The sequence below is a fragment of the Muscardinus avellanarius genome, assembly GCF_963383645.1.
Source record: "Muscardinus avellanarius genome assembly, chromosome: 13".
NCBI lineage: Eukaryota > Metazoa > Chordata > Mammalia > Rodentia > Gliridae > Muscardinus > Muscardinus avellanarius.
In genome coordinates this window covers 5,764,405-5,788,418 of record NC_137799.1, presented here as the reverse complement: position 1 = coordinate 5,788,418, position 24,014 = coordinate 5,764,405, and the positions used below count along the sequence as shown (strand labels likewise).

Here is a 24,014-nt window from a genome sequence, read left to right as displayed (position 1 = left end):
ATTTGAACAGTGTTGACCGGAACTGATACAGAGCTCTAACCAATATGCATATTCTCTCTCTCTCCCCCCAGATTAATTGGGAATCTTGGCTACTAGAGGACTCGAGTCGCGCTGAGCTGCCCGTGACAGAGAGGAGTGATGACTCCTTGCCCATGGGGGTTGCCATAGATTATACCAGCCAAGTGGAGATCGCTGTCAGTAGGTGTTGCCAGTGCTTGGTGCAGAACTAGTCTCTTTCTAGTAATGGTTAATATTGAAAAGCCACTTAGACATGTTCGTGGCGGTTTACCCTGCTGGGCACTTTTAACTTCTTTCAGCACATTTCCGCCTGAGGAGTGAGAGCACAGCCAGGCACTGTTGTTGCGTGTGCATGTGCGTGTCTGTATGCTTTAGAATCTGTTGAAATATGTAACATTCACTTGTCTTAGTTCCCCAGTGACTTCTCAGAGGGAGTGGCACCCTAGTTTGGGACTGAACTCCAATACTTGATTAAGGCGGGGTTTACAAAACGGAGGCTTCAAGCCGATGGCGTCCACAGCTGGTCCAGGAGTGTGCTCTGAATGATTTTTCTCCCCTGCAGGAGCTCAGCCACACTGAGTGGTCAAATGGGGACGTGCAGCAGGAGCGTCTGCGCCTGGTGCTGCAGTTTAGGGAGCTGTGCTCATTGGGCACTGCTGAGCTCCTGGCTCTCGCCCTCGTCAGGCAGTTTTGTCATCTGATTAGTGTATTTACTCTGATTCTCTTGCAATCTCAACTGACAGAACATATACATACAATTGAACTGGGAATGAACATAAAGCAGCTTGGCTTGTCGTGTCTGCCTCTGTGTTCCAAAGTGTCTGGGCTATCTATCATTTTTTGTTGTTGTTGAACCTAGCACTCTCTAGAGACACTATTCTTGGTCAGGGAAATGTTGAACTGATCTCCTGAACATGAGACTCATAAAGGCGGAGGGCTTCGGGAGAGTGGACGGCTCCTGGGGCTCCCACGGTGCCCAGTGGGGTGATGGTGATCTGATAGCCGTAGGAGCACTCGGTAAATAGTGGGTACATGCAAGACTGCTCGGCTCGAATCAGAATGCAAGGACTTAGCTGCTATTGGGCTGAGCCCCTTCGGCCCCTTGTAGGCAGGGCCTCTCTTCTGCGCCCAGGCCCTCAAATTGACTGGTTCTTTTATCACTTTTACCTTTTTTAACAGACGATGAAAAGACACTTCCTCCTGCGCCAGTTCTTATGTTACTTTCAACAGATGGTGTGCTCTGTCCATTTTACATGATCAACCAGAATCCTGGGGTTAGACCACTCATCAAGACCCCAGAGCGGCTCTCATTAGAGGGAGAGCGGCAGCCCAGGACTTCAGGTACGCACCTCTGCCCGCTCTGGCTGAAGCACCACGGGCAGGCACGGGAGTATCTCCAGGGACGAAGAAGACGGTGTAAAGGCTGCATGCGAGCCTCACCTTAGGGAGACGTGATCTGATCTCTTCCTTGAATACGCATGCTCGCCCTTGCTTTCTCCAGCCATTGCTGTAGAGGAAGAGGGTGGTTATCTGGATCCATCCTGTCAGTTATTAACTCTTATCCTGCTCTTTTTTTTTTTTTTTTGTGATACTGAGGATTGAACTCAGAGGGATTCTACCTTCAAGCTACACCCCCAGCCCAATTTTATTTATTTGTAAACAGAGTTTCACTCGGTTGGTGAGAGTTTCACTACTAGCTGAGACTGGCCTTGAACCTGTGATCCTCCTGTCTCAGCCTCTCAAGTACTAGGATCACAGGCATGTGACCTGTGCTTATGACATGCATTTCAAAGATGTATTCAGTCATTAAGGATTGGTTAAATTGATGATTGTACATCTATCAAGTGAAACAACCATGGAACTATTAAAAGTACATTTGTTGACAGAGTATATCACGAAAAACTCCCCTTTTTTGGGGGGGACGATACTGGGGCTCGAAGCCAGGGGCATTCTACCTCCAAACTACACCACATCCCTATTTTTTTATTCCTTTTTTTTTTTTTTTTTTTTTTTTGTGGTGCTGGGGTTCCTGGAAGCCCTTCTACCTCTGGGCTACACTCCCAGACCTATTTTTATATTTTTTCGTTATTTGGAAACAGGGTCTCTTAAGCCAGCCAGGCTGACTATGAACCTGCTTGATCCTCCTGTCTCCGCCTCCCAAGCGCGGGGATTACAAGTGTGCGCCACCAGGCCTGGCTTATTCCTTATTTTGAAACAGGGTTACACTGAGTTGCAAAGGGCCTTACTAAGTTGTACCTGAAGCTGGCTGTGAACTGTGATCCTCCTGTCTCAGCCTCCCAAACTCTGGGATTACAAGTGTGCACTGTGCACGGCTCGTGATCCCTTTCTTTTTTTTTTTTTTTTTTTTTTTTGAGAAAAACACACGTAGAAAAAAATAGAAAAAAGTAAAGAGGGGCCAGGATGTAGCTTAGTGGCAAAGTGCCTGCTCTGCAGGTGCAGTGCTCTGGGTTCAAGTCCCAGTTTCAAAAACACAAAAAAAAGAACCCCCTTGAGAAACAAGTAGAGAGATGAATAAACTCTAAGAGTTATTTATCTATGATGGAAAAGTAGGGAATTTATTTTCCTTTGTTGATATTTAATTTTCTTTAGGTATTTCCTCCTTTTTGAAAACATTACTTGAGTAATATGCACTGGAGGGAAAATGGAAAACCTGTAAGCACACGCAGTTCAAGCTCGCCATTACACTAGCCGCAGTCAGCACTTTGGACATATTCTTGCACAGTGATGCGCATACATGCGTAGGCTGTCTGTTTCAGAGTTTTCTCAGCGATACTGTATCACTTGTGAGAAGGAAATATGAAATGCTTAAAAGGGCATTTCTGTCATGTATTGAGATTTTGCCAATGCTGGCCTTTTTTATTTTGTGAGTATATAGCTGACTTTTTTGTCCTTCTAGTATAGTGAAAAAAGCCCTTAATGTAACTAGCTCCATATCTAAAAGACGCTCTATTTATCAGTGGGTTTCAATAATGTTGACAACACTTGGGGCATATTTCCTTGCTGTTCCTTAACAAGAAGTGAGGTGTACATCATAAAGGAGCCTTGCCAGCTGCCACCCAAGCCACACACCAGGTGGCTGGCACAGACTGAGCTGGTATTGTATTGGAGTGTCCATTATCGACAGTGTGAGCGCTCTTCGAGTTGTGTTTCCCCTGTGGTCGTGAGTGCCATGATCTACCTACACCCCGTTGCCTGGTCTGGTTGTAACAGCAGGGCAGCCTGTCAGGTTGGCAGCCCATGGGGTGAAGTTTCTGAGCACAGTTCACTGTGCGGGGCCTTGCCGCCAGCCCATTGAATGTTGGAGCGTGTCCAGGGATGGGCTGTACTGTCAGTCTTTCTTGGAGGCAGAGGGAACAGCCATGTTCATGGAGTGGGCCAAGCCCTGAACAGGAGGGGTCTGTCCCTACACGACTCCAGATCAAGCCGAGCCATAGGTCGTGGGTTCAGAAGACGTTCATGGTTCTGTTTCCACACTATATATAGCTCTTAGGTGCTATGCCGAGAAAATCAGTGAGAGCAAGGTGTTGGTTTTTAGATGTCCACTTCTATTTTCAGGGAAAAATGCTTATGGTTTTCCTAGAATCTGACATTTCTCTGTTGGCTTACCTGATACACATTGAAGTGATTAACATCTCTGTGTTTTTGTCTTCAAAGAAGTTCGCTGTTGCTGATTCTGTCTCTACCATGTAAAAGGAGTAGTAGCGAATAGATTTGCTTGTATTATGTTTACATAAAAGTGAGGATTTGCTTGGGCCTCTTTTCAGAAGGCGGTAGTTTCATACCTATAGCTCACAGATTCCATGGTGTTAGAGTCCAGACAGTATCTTCCATGAAGATAAACTGTCATCTTAGTTTGGAAGAACCAAAGCCCGTTAATATAATTACGAAGTATATTGATAAAGAAAATTCCTATTTAATTTACTTATTTAGATATTTCATTTAGAGGGTTCACGTGTTTGCCTTATAACAGTTTTGGCAAGCAATACGTGTTAAGCCTAACCTCAGGATGTGCTTTTCCAATGTTTTTTCATAGGCAGTTTTCTCCATAGTATACATCATTGGCGTGCTGGTTTTAAATTGAAATCATAGCATTTTTTATGCACAACCACACCTGGCAGTTCCCCTTTTTTTAAAAAAAAATTTTTTTTGAGCCAGGAGTGGTGGCGCCTGCTTGTAATCCCTGCATTTGGGAGGCTGAGGCAGGAGAATCATGGTTCGTTGACAGCCTCAGCTACAACTTAGTGAGGCCCTCTGCAATTCAGTGAGACCCTTTCAAAATAAAGAATAAAAAATAGGGCCGGGTTGATGCTTGGTGGTAGAATGCCACTGGGTTTCGTCCCAGTACTTAAAAAACAATTTTTTTGTTGTTGTTGTTTGAAACTGCCTTGCTAGGTTGCTGAAAGTCTTACAACCTTGATGAGGCTGTCATTGAACTGCCATCCTCCCTTCTCAGCCTCTCAAGAACTGGGATTACAGGTGCGCACCACCACAGACAGCACAATTTATTTATTTTTTGGTGTACTGGGGTTCCTGGAAGCCCTTCTACCTCGGGCTACACTCCCAGACCTATTTTTATACTTTTATTTGGAAACAGGGTCTCTTAAGCGAGCGTGGCTGGCTTCGAATCTGTGCAATCCTCCTGTCTCCGCCTCCCAAGCGCGGGGGTCACAAGCGTGCGCCACCACGCCCGGTGACAGCACGATTTTTGAGTTCTTTAAAAACAAAATATTTTTATCATTTGTTACAGATCTTTTTTAGTTCATTTACCTTTTAGGTATTTTGTCACTTAGGCAACTCCGCAGTCACACATAACCGTTTCTGTGGTTTGTTGTAAAGTTATCGAGTTGATGGCTCTTAGAGACCTAACAGCAGCGTTTTTATGTATCTGTACATCTGGAATTGGTTTTTTATGGCACTGGGGATGGAACCCAGGACTATTCTACCTTCGAGCTGCAGTCCCAATCCTATTTAATTTTGAAACTGTCTCACTAAGTTGCAGAGGCTGGCCAAAACCTGCACTCTTCCCATCTCAGCTTCCAAGTCCCAGGGTGATAGGTACGCACCACAGCACACAGCGTAGAATAGCTTTAGTGAATATCTTGAGGTAGAGATCTGACTTGGAGATTTTTTTTTTCTTTTGCAGAATTATGCAGAGTCAGTTTTCACTGTTTGTAATACCATAGCAGCCTGGAGGAGTGTCAGTCTGATGTCTTGTCTCTGTTGTTATTCTTTCAAAGTTTCGTACATCTCCTGCGGAGTATTTGCCATTAAAAGGCCAACTTTATTGGTTTCATTTGCCCACAAACCCTTCTTCACTTGCTTTCTGGTGTACAGACTCCGTTATTACGTGGTTAACTTTTTCCTTTATGTTCTTTGCAGGAAGCATTCCCACTACCCCCACCTCCCCTCAAGCCCCACAGAAGCTCGATGCCTCTGCAGCAGCTCCCGCCTCCCTTCCGCCCGCGCTGCCGGCTGCTCCCGTCGCCACCTTCCCCGTGCCCTCTGCTGGGGGAGGCCCTGCCGTGTTTGCCTTTGGTTCCGCACCCTCAAAGTCACCTGCTTCCATCACTGGGGAGCCCCCTCCCTATCCCAGTGGCTCGGACAATCCCAAAGCAGCCCTGGGCTCTGGCATCTCTATCTTCTCTTTCGCTCCTCCCTCCAAAGCCTCCTTGGCGCCCACCCCTGCAGCATCGCCCGTGGCCCCATCTGCTGCTCCCTTCTCCTTCGGATCTTCGGGTTTTAAGCCCACGCTGGAAAGCACACCAGTGCCAAGCGTATCTGCTCTGAACATGGGAGTGAAACCCTCCTTCTCCCCCTCAGCCCCTGCAGTCAAGGTGAACCTCGGTGAAAAGTAAGTCACTTGTGGAGTTTGGCTCCTCCCAATATTTCCAGTAGAAATCCTGCATGTTGCTCACTAGAAGTAGACGATCTGTGAGTTCAGTCACCGAATAGATTTTTCCCCCAAAGTAATGCTTGCAAATGGTTAAAATTCAACCGAAGGCTTGCATTTCATCAGTGGAAAGAGTCTAGAATGATCCCTTAGAATTCTGCGTTGACTTCTAGGGATTTACCTTTAAGTGCTTGTTTTGCATTTTCAGACTACATTTCAGGCATTATTCTTAATTTTAAAAAAGGACACGATCCTGAATACACATTCTGGAAAGGAAATGAATCCCTTGTCGTCTTTATTTTCTTCTCACGTCCACGCCTGACTTCCCACTGTTTCTCAGTTGAGAAACCAGCCGCCCGAGTGAGCTTGCGCCGCCGTGGACATGTGAGGCGGCTCTTCTGCCTGCAGTCCCAGGTGGCTTCTCGTTGCTTTTCGAGTACAATCTAAACTGGTTAGGATGGGATCTAGTTTCCTTTAGATCTAGGTCCCACCAGCGTGCTCATGTCTTATTTACTTCATCTTCTTGTTCCCTTTCCCCACTCAACTTTATGCTTCTCGAGGGAAACACTCCCTGTATTTTTGTGAGATGGGGTCCTACTGTTCTGATCTGAACAGCTCAGGCTGTTCTTAAATACGTGCACACAAATAATCCTCCACGCTCAGCCTCCCAGGAGCTGGACTCCAGTCATGTGCTTGCTGCCACACTCGGATCCTTCGCGTCTTCCAGCTTCCAGGACAGCCACCGAGCGTCAGTACTGCCGGCTTTTGCCCTACTTACCTGGACTGTCTGGTTGCAGGGCGGAGCTGCGGCCGCAGGTCGATATTAAAGTTAAATCGGCACTCGGCCACTCCTCTGCTCACTGCGTAGTGCTCTTTTTTGTTGGCTGCACCATAATTTATTTGACCAGTCATCTAAGGCTGGATACTTAGATTTTGATAGACGTTTACTTAGTAAATAGAATTGCCTTTACATTCCCACTAGACCACAAGCATTCTAAAAGTGGTGACCTGTTTTCCTTTGCCTTTTTTCCTCTTGAGAGGGGCCAATCACTCCAACATGAATTTTTATAATTGGACTCTACTTCGTTAGAAAATTAGTATTTTATACCATGATAAACTGAGTTTCATCTTCACATTAAATGTTTAATTGATATTTTAGTTGAATTAATTCAGTCTGAAATAAGCCGATGATGTTTTCTTTCTCCTTTCACCATTTATTTACTTACTGAGAGGAACCAAGGATTGATCCCAGGGGATTCTACCTCCAAACTACACTTCCAGCTCTTACTTTTCATTTTTTTTTTTGAAATCAATCTCACTGCTGGGCGTGGTGGTGCACACTTGTAATCCCAGCGCTTAGGAGGGTGAGACAGGAGGATCATACAGGTTCAAAGTCAGCCTCAGCTACTGAGTGAGGCTCTCAGCAACTTAGACTGTGTTTCCAAATAAAGTATAAAAAATAGGTCTGGGAGTATAACCCGGAGGTAGAAAAGCCTCTGGGTTCCACCCTCAGTACCACAAAAAAAAAAAAAGAAAAAGAAATAGGATCTCACTCAGTTGCAGAGAGCCTCTGCGTAGCTGAGGCTGGCTGTGAACCTGCGATCCTGGCTCAGCCCATAAGTACTGGGATTACAAGTGTGTGCCAACACGCCTGGGCTACTAACCTCTTATAAGTAAAAGCTAAATCCATTTATGTTTCCTGAAGGCAATGAAGTGTGGATAGTAAGTTATTCTTTGATATTGCTCCCATGAAATAACCAGTATGAAAGAATCTTCTAGCGGGCTGTTCTGATGCAGTTTCAACACCACTTTCAGGTTCACTTCCGCCCCTGTTGGTGGCTCCCCAAGTGCGCCCTCCATGCTGCCATTTTCTTCCGCCTCCAAGCCAGCTGCTTCTGGACCGCTCAGCCACCCCACGCCCCTCTCGGCATCACCCAGCTCCGTGTCTTTCAAGGCCTCCGTCTCTCCCTCACCATCAGGTAGGACTTGGAATCAGTGGTTTTGGACCTCAGTCCTCTCTCACATGAAGTTTTCTTTTTTTTATTTTTCTTTTTGTTAATTTTATACTTTTATTATACATTGTAATTATACATCATAGTGAGATCTAAAGAGATAGTCATGCCCTCTGCATCCTGCACCCTCTCTTCTCCCTCCCCATACTGATAGTGGTACTTTCATATATGGACATAATATTATTTGAACTAGAGGAACAGTTTTCAGTGTGTTAAGAGTCTTTGTAAGCCAGGCGTGGTGGCGTACGCTTGTAATCCCAGCATTTGGGAGGCTGAGACAGAAGGAACACAGTTCGTGGACAGCCTCAGGTACTTAGGCCCTCTGCAACTCAGTGAGACCCTATTTCAAAATAATAAAAACATAGGGTAGGGGGTGCAGCTCAGAGATCAAATGCTCCTGGGTTCCATCCCCAGACCCGCAAAAAAAAAAAAAAAAAAAAAAAAAAAAAGATTCTTTGATTCTTTGCAGCTGGGCATGTTAGTGCATGCTTGTAATCCCAGAAATACTTGGTAGGCTGAAACAGGAGGATCGCAGGTTCACGGCCAGCCTTAGCAACTTAGGGAGGTCCTCTGCAACTTAGTGAGATCCTGTTTCAAAATAAAAAATGACATAGTGCTGGGGGTGTAGAATGCCCCTGGCTTCAATCCTTAGTGATACAAAACAAACACAAAGCAAGAAGAATCTTTGTGCCAGCAATCCCAGCACTAGAGGGATGAGACATGAGGATCATACATTCAAGGCCAGCCTCTGCAACTTAGTGAGTCCCGAGGGTTCATTGATAGAAATCTGTTGGATTCAGTTTCTGCTACCAAAAAATATATTTTTTATAGTTTGGCAAAATTTCTTTTTCTTGCTTCCTCTATCACTCTAAGATGATCTTAATTTTTATACTCTGAGTTGAGAGTTGCAGTGGCGTCAGTGCCGTTGTGGAGGCCTCGTCTCTCTCGCGCTTCTCCTGCAGACTCAGAAAGTATCTTGCTCTCAGGCATGGGTCCTCGTGTGCAGCCCGCCCTGTGGAAGAAGAAACACCCAAGGACTCCTGTGCTTATCGCCCCTGGTGCCTGTTTGGGTTTTCAACATCAGACATATGATGAACAAGTTTAATAATTAAGCATAATTGATGGGAATATTTGTAGGCAGGTTAAGTTGAAGTGTATTAGAAAATTCTGCTCTGGGTGTGGTGGAACACGCCCGTAAATCCCAGTACTTGGGAGGCTGAGACAGGATGATTCCCAGGTTCAAAGCCAGCCTTGGCAACTTAGTAAGGCTCTCAGCAGCTTTGTGAGACTCTGCTTCAGTATAAAAAATAGATGCCCCTGGGTTCCATCCCCAGAACCACACACAAAAAAGAGGACTCTGTGGGCAAATGTACCTAGCCTATCTGCTTTTTTATTTCCTTTCAATCCTACAGAGAAGGTACAAAAATTGTAGGTGAATTCTCTGCCCTTCATTGAGATTGAGCACCGGTAACAGTTTACACCATTTACTTTGTCTTCAGTACTGGGAATTGAACCCAGGGGCATTCTGTCTCTGAGCTGCACCCTCAGTGCTTTCTATTTAATACTTAGTTTGGACACAGGTTCTTACTAGGTTGCCGAGGGTCTCGCTGAGTTAGCACAGTCTTTGAACCTGCGAGCCTGCTGTATCAGCCTCCCAGGTCCTGGGATCCAGTCATGCTTATCTCTTCTTTTTATGTAAGTTTTCTGAAACATTTGAGCATTAACTGCACACAGATACTTTAGTGTCTTCTCAAAAAACAAGGAGGCATATAATAGGTTACTGAACTAGGAAAGTTTAACCACAATCTAACCAGACGCTTTTGCATCTCCACAGTTGCCCCAGCAATGTCCTTTCCGTGCTTCCTCTCCCGGTCCAGGAGCCAGTGAAGACCACACGCTGCATTCTGGCTTGGTCTCACTTAACTCACGTAGTTCTTACGTTTTTGTTCTTGTTGTTCTTTTTGTCTTTTGCTGCATTGACATTTGTGACCAGTTAGACCAGTTGATTTGCGAACTGTCCATCAACTTTAATTGTTTCTGTGTAATGATTTTCAGAGTAAAGATTTGGGGCAAATCGTAGGTGATGCGCGGCCCGTCACACGCTTTCACTTTGTCCTGACAGGTGAAGGTCAATTTACTCACAGTGGTAAAATGGCGTTTGCAAGGTCTGTGTCTGTTAAGTTCGTTTTTTCATGAATACCAGTGATAATACCGAGCCAGACATATTTGGGCAGCCATTTGGATTTTGAGTGTCAGGAGTAAATTTATTTTGGTAAATACTAAGCAAAGTGTGAGCTGTACAATTCCTGAAACCTTTGCTCCTTACCTGTTGTTCAGGAGAAAGGACCGCCTTGGGAAGTTGCCAGTCGCCTCAGGACTGTACCTCTCCCTCTAAAAGGCATTTATCTTCCACCCCAAACATTAAGAACCACTTTACTGTAGGAGAAAATCTGAACCACATTGCACGTATACTTTTCTCTCTTCCCACTGCTCAGCATTCTTTTGTCATCACCATTGTTTTTGTTTTTGTTTTGTTTTTTTGCCTTCTCTCCCAGGTACTGGAGATTGAGTCCAGGAGTGCTTTACCACTGAGCTATATCGCCAGCCCTTTTCATTATTTCTATTTATTTTTTTTTTAAATTTTATTTATTTTTTTTTTATTTTTTTTATTTTTGCCGGTCTGGGGATGGAACCCAGGGGCATTCAACCTCCGAGCTACACCCCCTGCCCTATTTTTTATTCTTTATTTTGAAACCGGGTCTCACTGAGTTGCAAAGGGCCTTACTAAGTAGCTGAGGCTGCCCCTGAACCACGATCCTCAGGTCTTAGCCTCCCGAATGCTGGGATTACAAGCGTGCGCCACCACGCCGGGCTTCATTTTTTTTAATTTTTAGACAGGTTCTCACTGAGTTACCCAGGCTGGCCTCAAACTTGTGATCCTCCTAGTTTAGCCTCCCAAGTACCTGAAATTATAGGAATACACCACTGTGGCCTGGCTTATTTTTCTTTTCCTCCTCATCGTCATCATCATCATCCTAATTCTTATCCTTTACCTCTGCCGCCTCCTCCTCCTCCTCCTCCTCCCCTCCTCCTCCTCCTGTACTGGAGATTGAACCCGGGAACATTGTATCTCCAGGCTATACTTCCAGTCATTTTTCTTTTGAAATAAGGTCTTGCTAAGTTGCTAAGGCTGGCCTAGAACCTGATGTCCTTCTGTCTCACCCTCCTAAGTACTGAGATTACAGGCCTGCACCACCGTGCCCAGCTTTGTTATTTAATTCTTAAGAATTGAGAGCTGGTGTGGTGGCGCACGCTTGTAATCCCAGCATTCAGGAGGCTGAGACAGGAAGATCGTGGTTCAAGGAAAGCCTCAGTTACTTAGTGAGGGCTTTGCAACTCAGACCCTGTTTCAAAATAACCAATAAGAAACAGGGCTGGGGGTGTAGCTTGGAGGTAGAATGCCTCTGGGTTCCATCCCCAGTACCACACACAAAAAAGAATTGTGGGTCCTAGATTATTGGCTCTAAGTCCTAGTTCATACTAGGTTTACTGGGGGTCCTACTTTCTAACACCTTGGTCAGGCTCTGGGGATAAAGCTTGGGTATGAATTTTTGGTGTTTGTTTCTTCAAAGCGTCCTAGGTGACTATAATGTGCAGTAGGATGAGACTTGTGCTAGAAGCTTCCAGTGGGTCCTGAAGACTGAGCTTTCATAAAGTGATGGGGAGTCTTGTTCTAGTCTAATGGGTTTTTACTTTTTTTGGGGGGAGGGGGCAGTACTGGGGATGGAACCCAGGGGTATTCTGCCTCCAAGCTCTACCCCCAGCCCTATTTTTTATTCCTTATTTTGAAACGGGGTCTCACTGAGTTGCAAAGGACCTCACTAAGTAGCTAAGGCTGGCCACTAACCCAGATCTTCCTGTCTCAGCCTCCCAAATGCTGGGATTACAAGCGTGCGCCACCACGCCCGGCCGGGTTTTCACCTTTTATCACCAGTGTGTAGTGGTGCATCCAGAGTTGCTGTGAGGATGCCAGCCCCTTGGGCTCCACAGGGGAGTGCGTGTGCTTTTCATCAGGTGCACTCCAGTTGTATCTGATGTGTAAAAGTGTTTCACACACTGTGCCTAGAGTGTAGTGGTAGAAATAGAGTGCTTGCCTAGCAAGCTCTAGTTTTGATTCCTAGCACTACCCAAAAAAAAGGTTTCACACCCAAAAATTTTTTTTTTTTTTTTTTTTTTTAATGGTACTGGGGTTCCTGGAAGCCCTTCTACCTCCGGGCTACACTCCCAGACCTATTTTATACTTTTTTTATTTTTGGAAACAGGGTCTCTTAAGCCAGCGTGGCTGGCTTCGAACCTGCGCGATCCTCCTGTCTCTGCCTCCCAAGCGCGGGGATTACAAGCGTGCGCCACCACACCCGGCTCACACCCAGAATTTTAACATGTGTTTTCTCATTGTCTTAAAGCAGAGGTAGTCATCACTTTTTTTTTTTTTTTTTTTTTTTTTTTTTGGTACTGGAATTGAACTCAGGGCGTTTTGCCTCTGAGCTGTATTCTCAGCCCTTTTTTATTTTTTGTTTTGAAACACAGCCTTGCTTGGTTGCTGGTGCTGAATGCTGAAAGTCTTGATAAATTGCTGAGGCTGTCCACGAACCTGTGATCCTCCTGTCAGCCTTCCAAGTACTAGGATTGCAGGCATGCGCCAACATGCCCAGCCTAGTCATTATATTTAATAAAGATTATAAAAGTAGAACCAGGGATAGTGTATCAGCTATTTTCTTAGATTTGTAGAAAGGAATTTGTGATGAAAAATAATGAGAGTAAATAGTATTTGATTAACTGACTTCGTATGCTAACAGGGAGATCTGCTCAGGGCAGTCCAAGTCCGGTGCCCGCAATGGTACAGAAATCACCCAGGATAACCCCTCCAGTGGCAAAGTCAGGCTCTCCTCAGGTATGTTTAAATTCAACTTGCAATGTTTGTGTTAATTAATTTACTGCCTCAAGTATACATATTAATAAAACAGATTTTCATGTTTTAGGATTCAAATCTTGGGATTAGTCATTAGGATTATGTGATAGGGAATACCAAAGTATGTGACTTGAATATTTGTCATGTGTGCTCATTAAAGCCACTTACTGTTTACCTTAATTGTTAATATACAGAAAGAAAATGCAGTCGTGCGTGTACGTCTCAGTGAGTTGTTGCTAGCTGAGCACGCCTTGGTAGCTGGCCCCCATACTAACAACCTGGAGCATTGCCAGGACCCGGAATCCCCCACCCAGGCCCTCTAGTCTGTTGCTGCCCAGTGTCACGAGGGCGACCCGCACGGCTCAGTTTGCACTTTGTGCCTTCTACCAAACAGAGTCCTGCAACATAGATGCTCACAGCTGGCTGTTTTCCTCAGCATGTTTGTGAGTTTGTTCTGTATTTGTTCATTGTGTGACGATATTACCGGTATGTATTTTACTCTAAGTGCAATTTCAGTCTTGAGTAGATCCAGTTGAAGCGATTATGAGTGGAACTGCTGTGACCATATTAGTTGATGTCTTCCAGTGAGCAAACATACATGTACATTTCTCGTGGGCACATAGCTAGGCCTGAAATTTCTGGGTCATTCATCTGGGGGTTCCCACAGAGTGCATGAGACTTCCATCTGTTCCACATCCTTGCAAATCTTGGTATTTTTCATCTTTTGTTGTATTTGTGGTTTTAATTTGTATTTTCCTAATGGTCAGCAAAATGGAGCTTTATTTCATATGATTATTGGGCATTTGGATATTTTATTTTATGCAATATCTGTCTGCTTTCTTAGTCTGTTTTTCTGTTGAATGGCTTGCTTTTATCTTTTTATTATTTTTAATTTTATTTATTTTTTATTTTTATTTTTATTGGTGCATTGTAATCATACATCACATTGGAATACAAGACTTGAGAGGATATACAAGCACACATCATCCAATTAGCCCTCATCCAGCTCCCATCCCATTCCCTCCCCCTCCCTGGATCCCATGCTTGTTTGGTGATTAACTTTGATACATTTGTTTATGTACCTCCTGCTTTTTAAAGAGGCTCCATCCTCCCCTATTCCATACCCTCTGATTGGTCACCTTAATTGCTTCACTATAGGGCCCTTTCTATAGCTCAACCACTTTCTGTTGCCCGTTTCCTCCTAGTTATTGCTGATTAGGGGAAGCATCCGGTTTTAATTTTCTGCGATATTTCTCTGTGCATGCCGTGTTGCAAATACCGATCCCACTCTTGACGGCCCCAGTTGTGGCCTGGCTACCCGGTGGACTGATCCAGACCTCGCTGGCTCAAGCAGCAGCCTTGCCTCATGGAAGGCCCCGATTCTGGTCTCGCTGGCCCCGACACTGGCCTAACCCCTCAGCTGGCTCCGATCCCGGCCTCAGAGGCCCCAACACCGGCCTTCCTCACGGCAGGCTCCAATGCCGGCCACTGTCCCCGGCACTGGCCTAACCCCTCGGCAGGCTTCGATCCCGGCCTCCGAGACTCCGGCACCGGCCTTGCCTCGTGGCAGGCTCCGATCCCAACCTCGCTGGCCCCAGCACCGGCCTAACCTCTCGGCAGGCTCCGATCCCGGCCTCGGAGGCCTCAATAGCGGCCTTGCCTCACGGAAGGCTCTGATGCCGGCCGTTGAGGGGATCCCAATTTTAACACCTCTAATGCTGAACTCTTGCTTTCTGTCTTTGGAGAAGCTCTTCTTTTTCTGGTGCTCTCGGGACTCTGTAAGTGGCAGCACACAGCAGGCATTAGCACAGGCCCCAGACCCAAAAGCATCTGGACTCTTCACTTGGTCGGGTAGTATCACTCCTGAATCCAGGCTAGGAGGTCTTGTCAGCTGCGCCCTGCTGTGCCGCACAGCCTGAGCACTGTTCTGGTCCCCCGCGTCTGCGTCAGGCCGTCGCATCTTACCTAAGCAGCTTCCCGACTGCTCTCCCTCTCACTTCCATCCCTGCTCTTGTGCAGCAGGAGAAATCTGTTGATTGATCATAGTCCTTTAAGCTCCTAGAGCACCAGAAGTGGCTTCTCAGCACACCTGGAGCTGAATCTAAGCTTGTTGGTGCAGCCTCCCTCAACCCTCCCTGCCTGCCTCCCGCGCCTTCCCTGTCCTCTCCAGCGCTGCCTCCCTGCCTGCCTCCCGCGCCTTCCCTGTCCTCTCCAGCGCCCTCCCTGCCTGCCTCCCGCGCCGTCCCTGTCCTCTCCAGCGCCCTCCCTGCCTGCCTCCCGCGCCGTCCCTGTCCTCTCCCGCACCGTCCCTGTCCTCTCCAGCGCTGCCTCCCTGCCTGCCTCCCGCGCCGTCCCTGTCCTCTCCAGCGCTGCCTCCCTGCCTGCCTCCCGCGCCGTCCCTGTCCTCTCCAGCGCCGTCCCTGTCCTCTCCCGCGCCGTCCCTGTCCTCTCCAGCGCCCTCCCTGCCTGCCTCCCGTGCCGTCCCTGTCCTCTCCCGCGCCGTCCCTGTCCTCTCCAGCGCCCTCCCTGCCTGCCTCCCGCGCCGTCCCTGTCCTCTCCCGCGCCATCCCTGTCCTCTCCAGCGCCCTCCCTCCATGAAGCGCTCATTTCTTTACTTCCTCCTCTGCCTGCCTCCGGAGGCCTTTCCTGCCTTGGGCCTTGCGCGCTCTCACTGCCTGGAAGGTGCCGCCAGGACCGTCCTGTAGCTGTCTCCCTTACCTCTTGTGTCGGATGAACTCACGTGGCAGCCTCAAAAGAGGCTTTTTCTTGGTTGTCTCATCTGAAGTCGTGCCCCATTTAACTTTCTGTTTCCTGAGTACTCAGCTGTTGAAATAGGATCCATCATGCCCAGCAGGAGTGTGTTCCCTCAGTAGGGCCTCATGTCTTGCCCACCTGTGCCTCCACCGTGTGGGCCATGTCTACAAGGTGGAGATCCACGAAATACAGCTCAGAAGGATGATGGAGGGAGCAACACCTGTGTCATGAAATCGCTACACCGTGTGACAGGCACTGATGTGATCGCTTACAGTATAGGAGACATTTTTAAACTTTTTCTTATTTTAGGCAAAGCCACTTCAACCTCCTGTCACAGAAAAACAGGGACATCAGTGGAAAGATTCAGATCCTGTGATGGCTGGAATTGGGGAAGAGGTAAATGTGCATCCCGAGGGATTTTCCCCAGCAGGAGCCCTGACAGCGAGACTGGAAGGCCTTCGCTTGGCCTCCATGACCACCGAATCTAGCCTTGGGGTCGGTGGCCAGGAGCAAGGCAGGCCCTGCTGTGGTCGCCGTTCCCTCACTCGTGGCTTCTGCAGATTGCACACTTCCAGAAGGAGTTGGAGGAGTTGAAGGCGCGGACTTCCAAAGCCTGTTTCCAGGTGGGCACTGTGGAGGAGATGAGGCTGCTGCGGACGGAGTCGGACGACCTGCACACTTTCCTTTTGGAGATCAAAGACACCACAGAGGTCCGTGTGTTGCGTGGAGTTGCCCTCAGGTGGACTGTGTTTGTAGCGACTGTCCTAGTCCTCCACGGCTACATTCACTTAGGTTCTCAAGGACCACCGCTGCTATAGTGTGTGCCGAGTGGCTCACTTGGGATTGCCTGTTCCACATCCTACCTTTAGGACTTCATGACAAACCACACGTGCCACGTGTTTCAGTTCTCTTATCTGTGGAGTGAAATAGTAGTTTTTATCCCCTTGACACATACTAGGCACTCTGTAGACCTTTATTGTAGTTACTAATTTAGTTTAGGTATATTTGAAAATTTGTTCTCTTTTCTACTGTTAAGGAAAAAACAATACCTGAGAACATGTACAGTATAATAATATCAAATATTTGTAGAGAATAGTATTTATTGTTCCTTTTGTTGCTGCTCATTGTATAGTCACTGTACTAAGTACCTCACCTGGATTACCTTACTGAGCCTTACAGCCTTCCTGTGTAACGCACGCTATTACAGAGCGCGCGTGCGCGCTCGTGTGTGTGTGTGTGTGTGTGTGTGTGTGTGTGTGTGTAACTGGGGTAAAACCCATGGACCTCCAAGCTCTACCCTCAGCCCTATTTAATTTTTCATTTAGAAACAGGGTCTTGCTAAGTTGCTGAGAGCCTCGCGTAGTTGATGAGGCTGTCCTTGAACCTGCGATCCTTTATCAGAGCCTCCCAAGTACTAGGATTACAGTCGTGCACTACAATGCCTGGCTGAAGTAATTTTTTGAAAATTCTGATTTAGTGAGTAATAGTGCCACGGACCAATTTTGAACTGTCTCCAGAGTTCTGGTCATTTTTTTTTTTTTTTTAAACTGGGAAATGAACCCAGGGGCATTCTACCTCCAAGCTACACTGCCTATTTTTTATTCTGTTTTTTATTCTTTATTTTGAAACAAGGTCTCACTAAGTTGTAGAGATCCTCACTAAGTACCTGAGGCTGGCCGTGAACCTGTGATCCTCCTGTCTCAGCCTCCCAAGTACTGGGATTACAAGCATGTACCACCATACCTGTCTTCAGAGTTCTGGTCTTAAGTAATATGCTTGGAAAGAGAAAATTCTCCAGTGTATTAGTGTGATTGTCTTTAGGTAGTAGGATCCTGAGTACTGTCAGTACTTTTCTTACTTTCCAAGTTGCCAGTCATTAGATTTTATTTTATTTATTTATTGCCATGCATGATGGCACACGCTTGTAATCCCAGTACTTGGAAGACTGTGATAGGAGTATCACAGGTTTGAGACCAGCCTCAGCAACATGAGGCTCTTCACAATTTAGTGAGACTCTGAACAAAACAATACTTTAAAAATAAAGATTATTGGTATTTTTTCTTTCCAAGTAGTAAGCTTTTATTTTATTTCTTTTATTTTTTGCAGTACTGGGGATGGATTCCAGGGGCATTCTACTTCCCCGCTATACCCCCAGCCCTATTTTTTATTCTTTATTTTGAAACAGGGTCTCACTGAGTTGCAAAGGGCCTCACTCAGTAGCTGAGGCTGTCCTCGAACTGCGATCCTCTTGTATTAGCCTCCCAAATGCTGGAATTACCAGCGTGAGCCACCACACCTGGCTAAGCTTTATTTTTTTTACATAGCTATTAAATCAGTTCAGATGTTCATCATGTTAAATATTTGAGAAGATATCTTTGATCCAAACAAAGAGGTTTTATTTCTTGGAAAAGCAGCTTTTGTATCAATTCATTTGTTCTTTTGTCCTTTCTAGTCTCTTCATGGAGACATAAGCACCTTGAAAACAACCTTGCTTGAGGGCTTTGCTGGTGTGGAAGAAGCCAGAGAACAGAATGGGAGGAACCGGGATTCTGGCTATCTCCACCTAATTTACAAGAGACCGCTGGATCCCAAGAGTGAAGCTCAGCTCCAGGTATGAGGGAGAAGCTCTCTAGCTCTGAGCTTTCGAATGCTGCCCTGCAGCCATTGCTGCTTTTTTTTCAGCCGTGTATTTGGTGACAGCCCCCTGGGAAACTGTTGATTTTCTGTTAATAATTTACCATACTTTCCACAAACTTCCTTTAGAAATTGTGGCAAAAGAAATGGCACTCTTCTCCACTTTCTAAAAAAAAAAAAAAAACCTATTTAAAAAGAAATAGGAGTTGGAAGCCAGGCGTGGTCGCAAACGCTTGTAATCCCAGCATTTGGGAGGCTGAGACCGGAGGATCACAGTTCACGGACAGCCTCAGCTACTTAGTGAGGCCCTCTGCAACTTAGACCCTGTTCCAAAAGAAAGAATAAAAAAAAATCGGGCTGGGGTGTAGCTCGGAAGCAGAATGCCCCTGGTTCCATCCTCAGTACCACCAAAAAAAAATATATATATATGGCCAGGTGTGGTGGTGTATGCCTGTAATCCCAGTACTTGGGAAGTTGAGGCAGGTTTGAGGTTTTAAGGTTTGAGCCATAGCAAATAGTGATACTCTCACAGTGAGACTCTGTTTCAAAATAAAAATAGGGAAGAGAATGTAGCTCAGAGGTAGAATGTCCCTGGGTTCAATCCCCAGTACCAAAATAATAACAATAACAACAACAACAACAACAACAACAATAATAATAATAATAATAATAATAATATCTTTATTAAACCTTAAGGTTAGTAGAGAGCATTCTGTCAAAACATTTATAAATCAAATCACAAATAATAATTACTAAAGTAGCAACTATTTCTTGAGTGGCAGGTAACTGGCTGCATTTTTTTTTTTTACAATTCTAGTTTTGTTTTTTGTTTTTTAATTTTGGAAACAGGGTCTCTTAAGCCAGCGCGGCTGGCTTCGAACCTGCGTGATCCTCTTGTTTCTGCCTCCCAAGCGTGGGATTACAAGCTTGTGCCACTGTCCGGCTCCATTATCTCTAGTTTTAAGGACTAGAGATAGACTTGTTTGGTCAGAGTTATTATTGGCCTCTTTATGTAGATCAGGAAGTTGAGCTTGCTCGGCCGAGAAGCTCTGTCGCCAGTCCTTTGGGCTCGTAAGAGTGGAGCCAGCTTGGAGCCTCGGTCTGCTGGGGCGCTGTAATGTAGCTTTTTCCACTGGTTCTTTTTTTTTCCCCCCGCACTGGGGATGGAACCCAGTGGCCTTTTATCTCCAAGCTGCACCCCCAGCTCTATTTTTTAGTCTTTATTTTGAAACAGGGTCTCACTGAGTAGCAAAGGGCTCACTAAGTAGCTGGGGCTGGCCGCGAGCCATGATCCTCCGGTCTCAGCCTCTTGAATGCTGAGATTACAAGTGTGTGTCACCACGCTGGGCTTCCATTGACTCTAATTGTTCTTCATTTCTGCTCCAGCCAATTGGGTTTTGTTTTTCATCTTTCATTTTACTCCAACTGGCCTTAGTGTGAGGATCGTTTCCCCCTCCTCACATTGGCCTTGACTCCTATGGTGTGTGGGAGCCCTGGTCTTTGTCACCTCACATGTGGGGTCTCAGTTGAGGAAGGCCTCCCACTGCAGAGAACTGAAGGGTGCAGACCACTCTTCCTGACCTTTCCAACCCTCTCTAGTAAAATTCTAACAGTAAGAGGAAAGGAGAAATTGCCCTTGCAGAAGAGCTGAGGGGCTTCTATGTTCTGTAGCCCTCGGGCCCTGTGATCCTCTTATCTTAGCCTCCCAAGTACTGGGATTACAGGTGTGGGCCTCCACACCTGGCTTGAACATAGAAATTTACTATGGCATATGTTGCTATGGGACCACAAATGAGAGAGTAGGTAAGCCACAGAAAAGAGGTATCTGTTGTTTTTATGTTGTGGTTTTTGTGGGGGGGGGTGGTTTGGGGCTGGAACCTGGAACCCAGGGGCATTCGACCTCCAAGCTATACCCCTGCCCTATTTTTTTAATTCTTTATTTTTGAAACAGGATCTCACTAAGTTGCAGAGGGCCTCATAAGTAGCTGAGGCTTTCTGCAAACCTCTGATCTCAGCCTCCTGAATACTGGGATTACAAGCGTGCACCACTACGCCCTGCTGAAAAGAGGTATTTGTGATCGGCCTTGAAAGAGAGTTGACTTTTGCTGGTTAACCCAGTTGAGTATCTGCAAGAAAGAATTAGCTAATGCATAGGTATTCTTTGACCTGGTCAAAGAAAGCCTCCTGGAGTCACCGAGTATAAAGTTGAAGTTTATATCTGCTACTAGGGTGACTGCTGCTTTCTTCAATTAGCTTGACTCTTATATGACACTTTCTGGTTTTCATTTGGGACAGACACCCTTATTCAAAAGTGATCTTGAAAATAGATTTCATCATAGTCAGATCTTTAACCAGATGCACAGAGCTTTTCCCAGTACATGACATATTTTCCCATTTTTAAATATACTTAATTAAATGCTTCATCTCTAAGACAGTTGTGGCGCACACTTGTAATCCCAGCATTCGGGAGGCTGAGACAGGAGGATCGCCGTTCACGGCCAGCCTCAGCTACTTAGTGAGGCCCTCTAAAACTCAGTGAGACCCTGTTTCAAAATAAAGAATAAAAGGCTGGGCGTGGTCGCGCACGCTTGTAATCCCCGCGCTTGGGAGGCAGAGACAGGAGGATCGCGCAGGTTCGAAGCCAGCCTCGCGCGCTGGCTTAGGAGACCCTGTTTCCAAATAAAAATATAAAATAGGTCTGGGAGTGTAGCCCGGAGGTAGAAGGGCTTCCAGGAACCCCAGTACCACCAAAAAATAATAATAAAGAATAAAAATTAGGGCTGGTGGTGTAGCTCAGAGGTAGAATGCCCCTGGGTTCCATTCCAGTACCACAAAAAATAATAACAATAAAGCCGGGCGTGGTGACGCATGCTAATCCCAGTGCTTGGGAGGCGGAAACAGGAGGATCATGCAGGTTCAAAGCCAGCCGCGCTGGCTTAAGAGACCCTGTTTCCAAATAAAAAAAGTATAAAAAATAGGTCTGGGAGTGTAGCCCAGAAGAAGAAGGGTTTCCAGGAACCCCAGTACCACCAAAAAATAAATAAATAAAATAATAATAAAAATAGTAATAATAATAATAAATAATATAAATAAATGCTTTATCTCTATTTTTAACTTTTAAGAGACAATTTGTGTGGGCATGGAGGTTAGCAATGGCCCCACATTTAAAGAAAGTTATTTCTGGCCTAAGATAAGTAGGTAAGAATATTAATGATGGTAAGTTCTGTTTTTAGTGCTGATACTCTTCTTTGTTTTTGAGAAGTGGGTACTTCTCAACTGATAAGATGACTTATGTTCTGTGCTATGAATAGATAGTTTTAGAATTATTTCAGCACTATTTTGTAGGATAATTTTTGTCTCTATTACAGTTAATTTCATGGGTGGGAAAGCAAAAACTAAATGGATGCACTGTCTGAGTACCAGGATGCAGTGGAAAATTCCTAGACCATGTTGTGATCCTTTGTAGGAGCTGAAAATTGAGAACGAGGCAGGAGCATTTGCTCCCTGGGGCCCTGGGCAGACGTACCCGTGCTCTCGCCCTTTTCTTTGTACCACCTCTTTGTCACAGTATTAAAGAAGTTGATTTTCTGTTTTTCATTTTAGTTAGTTTTAAGTCTTGGTTATATTAAGCCATATTATGTTTTTATTATTTGTTATAGTTCTTTATATAGAAATATTTCAAACTTATTTTGACTGTTTTGGTCCGTCTTCCCCTAGGATAGTAGAAAAAGGGATTATTTGTCTTTTAATTTTTTTCTTGTAGGAAATTCGGCGCCTTCATCAGTACGTGAAATTTGCCGTCCAAGATGTAAATGATGTTCTAGACTTGGAGTGGGATCGGCATCTGGAACAAAAGAAGAGACAAAAGTGAGTGAGCCTTCTCATCCACCCTGCGTGAAGTAAACACTGCCTTTTGCTTTTCCTCCTTCTTGGTACTGGACATCTTGAACCCAGGGGTATTCTACCTCTAAGATTCCCCGCCACCCCCTTGGCCCTGTTTTATTATTTTTTGTTTGGAAATAGGATTTTGCTAGGTTGCTGCAAGTCTCTCTGAGTTGCCAAGGTTGGTCTCAAACCTGTGATGATCTTATCTGCCTCCCAGGTATCGGGTTGCAGGTGTACACCACCACACCTGGCCCCACTCTTTGTGTGTGGTGCTGGTGCTTTAACGCCGTTCTACCTCTGAGCTGCACCCTCAGCCCCATCTTATTTTTTATTTGGAAATGGTCTTGCTACGGTGATAAGAGCCTTGCTAGGTTGCTGGAGTTGACTTCAAACCTGTGATCCTCCTGTCTTAGCCTTCCAAGTACTGGGATTACAGGCCTGCTCCACCGCTTGGCACTGTTGCCCTTTTGTTTGAAAGATTATGTCGGAGCATGTGTACAAACCTATGAGCATTCATTCTTTTTGCCCGTCATGTCATGTCTAAAAATTTTGTTTAAAGATCGTGGTTACAACAATCCACATAAGAAATTTATACTGTAGCACAAGTGATGTTAGTGAAGACGGGGATTTGGTGTAGTTGTCCAAGAGGAATGCCTCAGTGACTGCAAATTAGTACAGCCACTGTGGAGATCACTATGGAGATTCCTCAAAGGCTTGGAAAGGACCCTCTGTACAGCCAGCTGTACCACTCCTTGGTATCCTCCCAAAAGAATTAAATTCAGAATACTATAGTAATCCACGCATATCCATGTTTATAGCAACACAGTTCGCCATAGCCAAATGATGGAACCAGCATAGGTGTCTGTCAGTAGCTGAATGGATAAAGAAAAATTGGCTTTTACACACAATGGAATTTTACTCACCCCATGAAGAACAACACAGTTATGTTGGTCATAGGAAGCTGGGTGAAACTAGAGAATACCGTGCTAAGTGAGATCATTCAGGCTCAGAAAGTCAAGGGTTGGATGCCTTCTTCCGTATATGGAACTCTAGATAGCTGAGGAGAGTAACCGGGACAGTGGAAGGGGCTGGAGGAGGAAGGTGGGGAGGGAGAGGGCAGAACTGGAGAGCGTGGACCAGATGATGCCGCTGGGTCGTGGGGGATGAAGACTCCAGCAAGTCCCGCGTGCATATTCGTGTGACTTGCAGCTTCACCTTAGTGAAGCACCAATAAAGTTAGAGAGGAGGGAGAACGACTATAAAAATGAAAGTAGGCCGGGCCTGGTGGCACACGCTTGTAATCCCAGCGTTTGGGAGGCAGAGACGGGAGGATTGAGGTTCGCGGACAGCCTCAGCTACTACTCAGTGAGGCCCTTGGCAACTCACTGAGACCCTGTTTCAAACATAAAAAGGATTTAAAAATAGGGCTGGGGTTGTAGCTCAGAGGTAGAATGCCCCTGGGTTCCATCCCTAGTAACACACACACACACAAAAAAAAATTGAAAATTAAATAAAAATAGGCTACGCGTGGAGGTGCACACCTGTAATCCCAGTACTTGGGAGTTGGTGACAGGAGGATCGCAGGTTTGAGGATAGCCTCAACAAGTAGTGAGACTCTCATCAACCTAGCAAGACCCTGTTTCAAAATAAAATTTAATAGTAGAGCTAGGGGTGTAGCTTGGAGGTAGAATGAACCTAAGTTCAACCCCTAGTACCACAAAAATAATAATAAAAATTAAAATAGTGCTTAAAAATAATAATAAAGCCGGGCATGGTGGCACACGCTTGTAATCTCAGCATTTGGGAAGCTGAGACAAAAGGATTCTGGTTT

General features: G+C 45.7%; 1 protein-coding gene across 3 annotated transcripts in view; it reads left to right on the top strand.

Annotated features, from left to right (window-relative positions):
* NUP214 (nucleoporin 214) overlaps positions 1-24,014 on the top strand; it is a gene marked incomplete at both ends in the record, with an annotated part of 112,934 nt that overhangs the window by 21,065 nt on the left and 67,855 nt on the right. For 2 of the 3 annotated variants that reach the window (XM_080709288.1, XM_080709287.1), the window contains 9 exons: positions 72-198; positions 1,198-1,359; positions 5,419-5,890; positions 7,745-7,908; positions 12,798-12,892; positions 15,974-16,060; positions 16,225-16,374; positions 18,117-18,275; positions 22,062-22,165. In XM_080709288.1, the coding sequence (XP_080565414.1) occupies positions 72-198; positions 1,198-1,359; positions 5,419-5,890; positions 7,745-7,908; positions 12,798-12,892; positions 15,974-16,060; positions 16,225-16,374; positions 18,117-18,275; positions 22,062-22,165 (1,520 nt within the window). Of the gene's footprint in view, positions 1-71; positions 199-1,197; positions 1,360-5,418; positions 5,891-7,726; positions 7,909-12,797; positions 12,893-15,973; positions 16,061-16,224; positions 16,375-18,116; positions 18,276-22,061; positions 22,166-24,014 lie in introns of all 3 variants that reach the window. The other variant, XM_080709286.1, reaches the window with a different exon arrangement.